The sequence below is a fragment of the Buteo buteo genome, chromosome 5 (assembly GCF_964188355.1).
Source record: "Buteo buteo chromosome 5, bButBut1.hap1.1, whole genome shotgun sequence".
Classification (NCBI taxonomy): Eukaryota; Metazoa; Chordata; class Aves; order Accipitriformes; family Accipitridae; genus Buteo; species Buteo buteo.
In genome coordinates, this window is record NC_134175.1 from 26808096 (window position 1) to 26819189 (window position 11094).

An 11094-nucleotide genomic window follows, 5' to 3' on the forward strand; every position below is an offset into this window, starting at 1 on the left:
CAGGTGTTCAGCCATCTCCAGGAAAGCAGGGCTCCATCACACATAACGGTTACTTGGGAAGACACACACCATAACTCCGAACGTCCCCACCCCTCCCTTCTTCTTCCCCCAGCTTTATATGCTGAGCATGATGTCGTATGGTCTGGAATATCCCTTTGGTCAGCTGGGGTCAGCTGTCCCAGCTGGGTCCCCTCCCAACTTCTTGTGCACCCCCAGCCCACTCACTGGTGGGGTGGGGTGAGAAGCAGAAAAGGCCTTGGCTCTGTGTAAGCACTGCTCAGCAATAATGAAAACATCCCTGTATTATCAATGCTGTTTTCAGCACAAATCCAAAACATAGCCCCATACTAGCTACTATTAAGAAAATTAACTCTATCCTAGCCATAACCAGCACAGTGATCCAAGAAATTTATAACTACTTGTGGATATATAGCAGAAGAAATGGACTATAAATTACCTTCGAACTTGATTATATGCCTGACACCAGCTGAAATTGCCAAGGGTCTATAATTATATCTATATTTTATCCTTTTCAAGAATAATTTATTATAGAAATACAAATTTCTCAGAGGCAGAGATTCTTGCTATTGTGAACCTTGAACCTGTAGTTAAAAAAAAAACAAAAACAAAAACCCCAAAAAAACAAACTAAAAAAACCAGCTGAGAGTTGCTTTTGAATTCCAGAGGGATTTTTATTTTTTTTAATGAGATTTCTCCCTCTAAATCAAAATCAACATGGACAAATTTAATCTTTAAATTCATTTTGGAAGGAATATTTAGTCTTTCTATTTACTGATAGCTTTGCAGAGCACCAGTCTACCTAGAGATGACATGGATACAGAAGAACTACAGGCAATAGTTTGAAATAGATCTTTAAAAAATACATCTTAATGGTATACTCTATATTTCTGCTTCCATCAACACCTACAGTCAATTTTAAAAGATGCTAGCTCTCATTCTCCATTGCCCTGCTCTTGGCTTTGAGGTTTTCTGCGTTGCCAAAAAGATTCTGCCAAATACCTCAGCATGAAGTGTCAGGATAAATGTACAGAAATGCACTCATAGATTTGTTCTCCACTGCTTTATATTTCATATTGTCAAATACAGCTCTGCAAGCCACCTGAAGAGTGATCAGGTGAGAATTCTCCATTCCCATCAGGAGGGTAGGTTTAACACCTCCTTTCAACAGTGACTGTGCTCTGCAAAACAGTGGAGAGGAGGGTTATTTATGTGTTCTTGTACAAGTGAACATAAACAAGTGGATGCTCTAGCAAACTGACAATAGGCTACTAACAAAGGGCCAGATGCTCTTATCCTCTTATAAGGGTGAAGAGGGACAAAATGAGTAAATATTTACATTATCATAGTGGCATGTAACTGGAGCTCAGTTGTGGAGGAAAGAGTGATTTACCAGCATGTTCCTCCTCTCTCGGGAATCCACATAAACCAAGCAAAGGTTCAACAGTGAGAAAAAAATTCTGACAGAAGGACTAAGCCAGATGAGAGAGCTACGGGTTTTCAGGACGCACTTTTCTCTGAGCTCAGAAGATGACTAGCAAAGAGCAATGTTTCCCTGGGTAAGAGTTACCTCAGAAGAATATGAAAGGTATACTTGGGCACATGAGAAAAGTGTATGCGCATCATGGCACATAGCTTCAGCCCCAGCACCTCAGAAATCTTCTCTCCCAGAGCCTTGGGCTAAAGCTCTGCATTCAGAACCTCTCCCTGCAAGATGACTCCAGCCAGAACATCCTTAGCTGTTGCATCACTGGCCGCTCATGCCACAAGTCCCCTAAGGCTAGCCTTCCTCCAAAAGGGCACCTGGCAGGCTACACTGTGTAGATTATTCCTCATCTACTTTTTCCAGCTTGTCCACCCTTCTCCCACAATTACTTGAAGTCAATGGCTACCAGTTGTCCTACACTAAGCACCTGAACAAGGCTTGCAAGCCTCAAGTGCTCGGACCCTTGCATCTTCCCTACTGAAAGATCACAGAAAGTTAATTTTGCACAAGAACTTACAATAAAATATTTTGTATTTCAGACATATTTTTGATCCTAATGGACACCTGCCTTTGAGAGTCCTTGGAATGTGATTGCAGGCTCTTTATGTCTGTGTTGTTCTTGGTCTCAGTCCTAGGGCCTTAATATATCCATAAATCATTTAGGTGAATGTTAAGATTGCCCCCAGCCAATGGAGAGCAATCGAACCACACTTTCTGCAGGAACTGAGAGAAGAACAAGGATGCTTTTTGGATGACAAGATGTCATATTTTCAGTGCATCTCTGGAGTGAAAGAAGGCAGACAAAGTATGTTATCTGATGCTTATCCTGTCCTTGTGGGTAACAGGTTGAGACACCACCTTGAGACACAGAGAAAGAGCACATCATGTGTCAGTGGAGTGTTGGGGAAAGCACATTCATAGCTGGAATGGTTAACATCCTAGGAGCATCTCTGAAAAGCAGTCACATGTGATGACACGCACTCTTGAGCATTCACTACACTATTGTGAAATACCAGTAGCAATCATAGGGGTAAACTGGTAGTGGTGACAGGAAAGGCAGAGGAAGGGAAGCACTTGAAATGTGGTACTGTATATGATGAAGAATATCCCCATATACCCTTAAAATGCTTAGCAAGAGTTTCAGTTAACTAGTTTTGTTCTACAGCTGTAGGGGTTACATTGTACTGTGATGGGAAGATGACTCTCCATCATGCCCAGCTCACTGCAGAGCACTTAAAGCACAGACCCAGGTGTGAACTCACTCTGAGAGGTAAAAACAAAGCTGCATTATGTAATAAGATTTAATGATTATTTGAATCTCTTTTTCCACCCCTGTGGATCATTGATTTAACCTTCCTTGTTTTGTTCTTGGGATACTGCTAAAACAAGTAACCATGTTCCAAAATTAATCAGGACCATTTTTTGTATAACCCTGTAAGAGCGTTTTGAGTTTTGCTTTCTCTCTTCAAGAAAGGAACACTAACAGAACCACCATTTTTGCTAGGAACTGCAAGACATTTGCAAAATGTTCAGATTGTGTGGCCATAGGGAACGAATGGGTAATATATTATGTGCATAGCCTTATTTTCTCTCAGAGGAAAACAAAAGCAGACCTTTTAAAGCCACCACTAAGGAGATTTCTATTTAGAGAATACGCAATAACTCATATTGAGACAAGATTTTAATCTCAGCAAAGCTTTGGATAATCTGCTGGCACCTGTGTTTGCTGCTCTTCCACCCCATTGCACTGCTTAGACTGAGGGCCAAAGGCCGGATCCTGCAAGTCTGTTTGTGGCAGCGGTCCTGCTTACGAAAGTGAGAGCCTTGGCAGGAGGAAGGCAAAGGTTTTTCTTCCCCTTAAAGTATTATCTATGAGGAACTGACACCAGTGTCCTTGTCTTTTATATTCCACTGAAGCTTCTTACTCTTTTTTCCAAGTACTGCACTAGTTGACATTATTTGTTGTGGTACATATCATACAGCTACATTATGCTGACTTGCTGAGGAAAAGGTGTGAAGTATAGACAACCCTGTCTGAGGGAAACAGGTAGAAAGGTATTATCTGGGATGATCTTTGAAAGAATTGGGATAGGTTTTTCAGATGTAGATCTGAGCTACTGGACACATCAGCCTGTGTGTGCTCTGCAGAGATTTTTATAGTGGTTTCACGGAACGAGCAAGCGGGGATGTTTTCAGTATTATGTAGATACCATTACGGACACTGTGGAGCCTTGTTGCTGAGGCCTCTGTACCTGACCAATATATGAACTCCAGTTAACCAGTGTCACATTTGTAAGAGTTCAGACTCCGCAGCTCAAGGAAAGAGAAAGATATGTAAAAAAAAAAAAGGGGGGGGTGTTATGCATGATAATTTGGGCATGCAGTGAATGGTGCTGTAAAAGGAGATCACGTGGCTGAGCACAGGAAAGAAAAGAAAAAAAATCTACCTCTCATGTATCTTACATAGGTTTCGTCCCCTTAAAAATGAGCATTATTCATTTGAAAGGGTTAAAAATAACATCAGATTTCTCTCCTTCTTTGATTCTGTGATTCATGCTTCCCATTTTAAAGTCTACACCCTGTGAAGAAGAGTGCGTTATCAAGGAAAGGAAAGAGGCTTGCCAGGGACAGAAGGTAATTTCCCGTAGCAGGTGCGTACAGCAGGTGGTACACAGTGTACCTGCAACGAAAAGGTAGATTTAGGCTAAGATTTTATTTAATATGGAAAACTTATTGCATCCTGAGCCACTACTGGGGATGTGCCAAAAAGCGTGTCTGCAGCATGATTTATTACGTGAAAATACCACCGAACTAATCAGTGGAGTTACTAATTAATACAAATCTGCATTTTTGCATAAGCAATTAGTGCAAAGAGAGTGCAATGAAAAAGGAAGTTTGACTCATTTAATCTCAGTGTCTATTCAGGCGGAAAGACCCACTAGGGCAAGGCACTAGGATCTACATTTGGATTTTTTTTTCCTTTTGATTAGTTAAAGGAACTAAAAGGTCAAATTATCAATATTTAATTCAAATGGAAATGCATTTGTTCAAGAGGAAAGAAAACACTTTATTTAAACAAGGTGGGACTCTGGGGGTAAATGCCTGGATCAAAAATAATTAGATTTTGCAGTTATAACAGCATCTAAATCCCGTCTGATAAGAATCCTTTTTCCTAATAAGAGAGGTGGTTTGATACCTATAGCAAAGACTGCTGGTGTTATTTAAACTCTAGCTCAGGCGGTAGCTGGCCTACCAATACAATTTAGACATTTGCTTTAATGGTACGTACTTCTCTGATTTGTGTATTTGGGGTTTTTTTTAATCAATTTGAATTATATTTTAAATCTACTGCGATTTCATAATTGTGTGCACTTGACCAAAAGAGTCATTTAAAAAGCTGATAATTAAACCTTGGTGGTGATGTATTTTCCATTAACTAAATAGAAGTTTACATTTATAGAATTAAAACAACAATGGCATTTATCTAACGGGGAAAGGCTCAATAAAATTAATACACTGAGTCTTAAGGGGAAAAAAGAGCAGAAGAGGCACCTTAATCATTCGTACCAATTCCGAGCCCAGCTGTGCGCGTATCCTAGAGAGACGCTGAGCGGTGCGGTACAGACGCACGGCAGCACAGAGCCGGGGCCGGAGCGGTATTTCGAAGCGTTCTTCTCCGCCGGTGACCTCCGAGCCAAGGCAGCCGGAGCAAGCTGAGCGTTCCTCGGAGCGTTCCGGGCAGCGTGCGATGCGGCTGCCGCCCCCGTCCCCGTCCCCGTCCCCTCCTCTGGCCGCAGCGGTGGGGCCGGGAGGGCAAACCCAAGCTGGCTCTTCCCGAGCCCCGGCCCCGCGGTGCCGTGCGGTGCGGTGAAATGGGGTGGGATGGGATGGGATGGGTGGACAGGAGGAGCGGGTAGTGCTACTTCCCCCCCCCCCCCTTTTTTTTTTTTTAATTAGGATAACCCTCGGGCTTTGTGTGGGTGCCCTGCTGGAGAGGGAGGGAGAGGGAAACGTGACAGCGAAAGGAGAGAGCCCGGGCTGCCCAGGCAGTAAATCACTCGCTAAATTATAAGCGTGGCTTCCTCTCTCCAATAGCTTTAAGCTATTTGGGGAGGCATCCTTTTCCCGCACTCTCGCAGGTGCAATATGAATCAATTATCTTAATTAAGATAATGCCGCAAACCCAAGAGATTTCCTCGGGAGCGGATTTCGCGCTCCGGACAACCGTAAGGCGTTTCCACGGCGCTGCTCCCCGCCGCAACAAACCCCCCTCCCTCCCTCCCTCCCGCCCGCCCGGCCGGGCCGGGGACTCAGCCCCGGCGGCGCCCCGCGGAGGGCCTGCACTCCCCGCCGCCGCCCGCCGCACCGGGCCCCAGCCGGCCCCGGGGCTTCCCCTCCTGCCGGGGCCGGGAGGCAGCAGATGAGGCGGGAGCCGGCGGGGCGGGGGGCGGCCGGGCCGGGCCGGAGCTTTGTTGGGACGCGTGCGGTTCGCGTGCCGCGCCGCGGGGGGGAAGAAGGGAGGGAGGCAGGGAGGAAAAAGAAAAAAGAGAAAAAGAAGGGGGGGAAGAGAAAAAGGAAAAGAAAGAGAGAAAAAGAAAAAAGAAAAGGAGAAAAGGAAGAAGAGGAAAAAAAGAAAAAGAGAAAAAGAAAGGCTGCGGGAGGAAAAATAAGCAGAAGCCGAATTAGAGGCCAGATGGAGAAGGAGGAGTCTGTAGGTCGGGGTGGGGGGGAAGAGAGTCTTGGAGCGATACAATCAAGGGGCTGGGAGGAGAGGAGAGGCACGGAAGGTGGGAGACCGGAGCCACCGAGGCAGGGGACGGCCCGAGCGGGAAAGGCAGAGCCGGCCGCCTGGGAGATGGGGAGGAGAAGCGGGGCCGGAGAAACGGGGGGAGCGGGAAGGATGAAGCCGGCGCGGCAGAGAGCCCCGGAGCGCAGCGCCCGTCCTCCGCCCCGACGGGCTGCCCCGAGGAGTGCCGCGTACCTGCCGGCCGGCTACTCCACGGCCACGCCGCGCTCGGCCGGCTTTAAGCCCCTCTGTCCGGCTGCCTGCCCCTGTACTTGTCTCTCTCCTGGTCCGTCTATCGACCATTTGTTGACTTCGTTTCGCTCTCGGGGAAGCTGACCCTGCGGAGCGCACTCAGAGGCACACGAGCACCCCGAGGCTCTCGCCGCTCCCCGGGACCCGCTCTCCGCCAGCGCCCTCCTCCCGGTCTTTTCGCCTGCCGTGTCCCCAGCGCCCCGGCTCCCGGTGCATTCCCAGCCAGTCCCATCCAAGCGCGGGTGACGCTTTCCAGCAGCCGAGACGGGGCCGGCCCAGCCCCGGCCCTCTCCCGCGCCCTCCAAACCCGTTCAAACCCCACCGCTCCCCGAACGCCTCCGCTTCAGCAGCGCAGTAGCCCCAGCAGCTCCCCGTTAACGGGGTCACGCTCCCGGGGGAGCGGCCGGCCCGGCGGGACGGGGCACGGGCATCCTGCCGGTCCCTGCCTCGGGGGCGCCTCTGCGGGCAGAGAGGGGCTCGCCACGGGCAGGGGCTGCCGTTCGGTGGGCGAGCGCCGGCGCTCCCCTCCCGGCCGTGCCCCGGGGAAGGGCCGCAGCCGCCGGTGCCCCGAGCGTGCCCCGCTCCGTCCAGCCCCTCTCGTCCGAGCCGGCGGCACGCGCCGCGCTGCCGCCCCTCGCGTCACGCGGAGAACCGGCCGGCTCGGAAATGACAAAACGCAGCCGGTTGCCCTTCGTATTAGATTACCGAGAAGGCAAACATCGCCCGGAGTCCGCTCCTGCCGCCCCGCCGGCCCCAGGGCTATGTAGGTCACCAACAGGAGGGAAACATTTTAAAAATAACCCGGCCTGGAAAAATATCTTTCGAATCTGCCTGCGCAGGGCGGAATTACCGGGTTCGCATTTAAAGCCGCGTGAGGAGAAAATAATTTTTTTTTTCCTTTTGTTGATTAAATCTCCGGATAGCGCGTGCCGGTAGCAAAGCTCCCCGTGTTATCACGCAAGGGGGAGATCTCCCTCGTTCAAGCGCATCTCTGAAATTTGGCGGCGTTCGCAAACTCTGACGACGCTTTTAAAGACTTTAAAGCCATCCCTCAGCGTCTTTCTTTCAGACTCCCCGTTAACCGGCGGTATTTCCATCACAACCCCGGGGAGAGCAGAACAGCGTTTGCTCAGACGGCAGGACAGACCGAGAGGCACGGCGGCCCCGGGACGCCGTTTCCCCCAGCACCGGAGAAAGCCACGGCGGGGGTCGGGGGTGGGCGGTGGTGCGTGCGTCTGTGGCGGCGGGGGAGCGGCAAGGACGGGGACGGGGAGGCTCCGGGGGTCAGAGGCGCCCGTTAGGAGCTGCTGGGCAGGGCGGCGGGGGACCCGCGGAGGCCGCCCCCCGGAACAATGGGAACAATGCGGCTCCGCGGGTCGGGGCAGGCAGCTCCGCTCGGCTCCGCTCCGCTCCGCGCCCGCCCCGCCGCCGCCGGGGGGCCGCCCGGTGACAGATGGCGTCGCCCGGCGGGCCACAAAGGGCGTGGCGGCTCAACGGGCGGGCGCGCGGCCGCATACAAATAAGGGGTGTCACGTGTGTGGTGGTGGTGGGGGGGTCGCCGCCGCGCCTGACGTGGGCGGCCATATGGCGCGTGCCACCGGGCGGGGCGGGGCGCGGGGCGGGGCGCAGGCGCGTTGGGCGGCGGCGATCGCCGCGGTACCCAGGTCCCGGTGCCGGCCCCCCGCCGCGCATCCTCGGTCCCGCTATATAACGGGGGAACCCGGCGCCGCGCAACCTCGGGAAAAAAAAACACGCGGCGCCCTCGCACGGAGAGTTGTGCCGGGGTTATGAGACCGTCACCGCGCAGGAGAGGCTGAGCAACGGAGGTAACGGGAACCCGGCTTTTCCCCACCGCGGGAAAGGGGTTGGCGGCGGCTGCCGGGGTGGGAGAGGAGCCTGCGGGGTCGGGTCGGGACGGGAGGGAGCTGCCTCTGCCGGAGCGGCTTCTGTTTATGGTGTCGCTTGCGGAGGTGGGAACGGGCGGTGGTGCCTGCCGGTGTGTGCGGGCAGCGGTGTGCGCGCACACCTGTGTCCATATATATATGTGCGCGCGTGTGTGTCTATACGTATATATGCAAACGTATACGTGCTTCCATACACATACCTATATATGTTAACGGATACGTGCTCCCATACGCATACATACATATGTAAACGGCTATGTGCGTCCACACGCACATACAAACAGGGATATGTGCGTCCATCTATACACACCCGTACGATATATGTATCTGTGCCTCCACCTCTGCACCTCCTAACTTCCAGCTCCCTCTACCCCGCGGAGAGCGGCCGCCACGGTCCCACCGCGGGCTGCGCGCCGGCGGGCGGCATTGTTCCTCCCCGGTGTGCCCGGTCCGACCGGGGGATGGTCGCGACTCTTCACGAAGGGCCCCCGCGGGGAGCGGGGGGACGACGCCCGCCTGCGGCGGAGGGGGTGCCGGGGGCGGAAAGCCGGGGCCGGTCCCGCACCTGTTACGGCGGGCGGGGGCACCCAGCGGCGACCCTGGGGGGGCCGGAGCGGGACCGGGGGAGGCTCGCCGGGAGAGACTGAGCGGCGTCGGTGGCGGGAGCAGGTGCCCGGCGGCCGTCGGGGCGGCGCGGGAGCTCCGCCGAAGGAGGCGGCGAGGGGGAGCCGCGGAGAGCGGCGGGGACGGGCGTCGCGAGCGGCCATCCGTCCCCGCGGGTGTCCTGCGTGCCGCCCCGCCGCCTTTCGCCCTCCCCGAGTGGGCAAATGTGGGGTTTTGTTGTCTTTTTTTATTATTATTTTCTTTTTTAAAAACCGCTGGGTCCGCCCGCGCCGCGCCGCTCGGGCTGCCGCCCGCACCCGTAATCTCCTTATATTCCCCGCGAGTATCAGCGAGTTACATAACGGCATTTGAGCATACGTCAACTTAATTAGAAGGCAGGACGGCGGAGACAATTAAAAGTTCGCGCTGGCACGGTGGGGAAGCCGGGGCTTCCCTCGGGAGGGGCCGGGGGTCGCGGGCGGCTTCTCCGCGCGGGGCCGCCGGTCTGGGCGCTGACTCGGCTCTTTTCTGTCTCCTCCGCCCCGCAGAGGCTCACCATGACCAAGTCGTACAGCGAGAGCGGGCTGATGGGCGAGCCCCAGCCCCAGGGCCCCCCGAGCTGGGCGGACGAGTGCCTGAGCTCCCAGGACGAGGAGCACGAGGCGGACAAGAAGGAGGAGGACCTGGAGGGCCTGCACGCCGAGGCCGAGGAGGACGCGCTGCGGAACGGCGAGGAGGAGGACGAGGAGGACGACTTGGACGAGGAGGAGGAAGAGGAGGAGGAGGAGGAGGACGACGACCAGAAGCCCAAGAGGCGGGGGCCCAAGAAGAAGAAGATGACCAAGGCGCGCATGGAGCGGTTCAAGCTGCGGCGCATGAAGGCCAACGCCCGGGAGCGCAACCGCATGCACGGCCTGAACGCGGCCCTGGACAACCTGCGGAAGGTGGTGCCCTGCTACTCCAAGACGCAGAAGCTCTCCAAGATCGAGACCCTGCGCCTGGCCAAGAACTACATCTGGGCGCTCTCCGAGATCCTGCGCTCGGGCAAGAGCCCCGACCTGGTCTCCTTCGTGCAGACCCTCTGCAAGGGCCTGTCGCAGCCCACCACCAACCTGGTGGCCGGCTGCCTGCAGCTCAACCCGCGGACTTTCCTCCCCGAGCAGAGCCAGGAGGTGCCGCCCCACGTGGCGGCGGCGGCGGCGGCGGCGGCGGCGGGGGGCGCCCCCTTCCCGGCCCACCCCTACCCCTACCAGTCGCCCGGCCTGCCCAGCCCGCCCTACGGCACCATGGACAGCTCCCACCTCTTCCACCTCAAGCCGCCGCACGCCTACGGCGCCGCGCTCGAGCCCTTCTTCGAGAGCGGCCTGGCGGAGGGCGCCAGCCCCGCCTTCGACGGGCCGCTCAGCCCGCCCCTCAGCGTCAACGGCAACTTCTCCTTCAAGCACGAGCCGGCCGCCGACTTCGACAAGAGCTACGCCTTCACCATGCACTACCCCGCCGCCGCCGCCGCCGCCGCCGCCGCCGCGCTGGCCGCCGCGCCCGCCCACGCCGCCATCTTCCCGGCCGCCGCCTCCCGCTGCGAGATCCCGGTCGACGGCCTGGCGCCCTACGAGGGCCACCCGCACCACGAGCGGGTCCTCGGCGCCCAGCTCAACGCCATCTTCCACGACTGAGCCTCCCGCCGCGGGAGGGAGAGGGCCGGAGCCGGGCCCCGCCGCCCGCCGCCGCCGGCGGCCCGCGCCTTGTTTACAGGGGGGCAGCCCGGCGGGTCCCGCCGCCGCCGCCGCCGCCTCGGGGGGCCGCCGCCGCCTCGGGGGGCCGCCGCGTCCCCGCTCCCCCGCCGCCCGGCTGCCGCTGCGCGCAGCGACGCTGTAGATCTGATCTGGGGTAGGGGCACCGGGATCGCGTCAATCACCTGATCGGGATCACAAAATCACAAGCAATAATTAGGATCTATGCAATTTTTAAACTAGCGATGGGCCAATTACAAAATATATATGAAATCTCTATTTTTCAACCAACGTTTTACTACTTGTTACCTTTCC

General features: G+C 55.2%; 1 protein-coding gene across 1 annotated transcript; it reads left to right on the plus strand.

Moving 5' to 3' along the window:
- The first annotated feature begins 9600 nt into the window (after positions 1–9600).
- NEUROD1 (neuronal differentiation 1) lies at positions 9601–10722 on the plus strand. The gene has a single exon (XM_075029294.1). The coding sequence runs from the start codon at positions 9607–9609 to the stop codon at positions 10720–10722; it is 1116 nt and encodes a 371-aa protein (XP_074885395.1). The 5' UTR covers positions 9601–9606.
- The last annotated feature ends 372 nt before the right edge of the window (positions 10723–11094 follow it).

Bases quoted from the DNA above. Each gene is read 5' to 3' on its own strand.
- NEUROD1 (XM_075029294.1), top strand. From the start codon at position 9,607: ATGACCAAGTCGTACAGCGAGAGCGGGCTGATGGGCGAGCCCCAGCCC.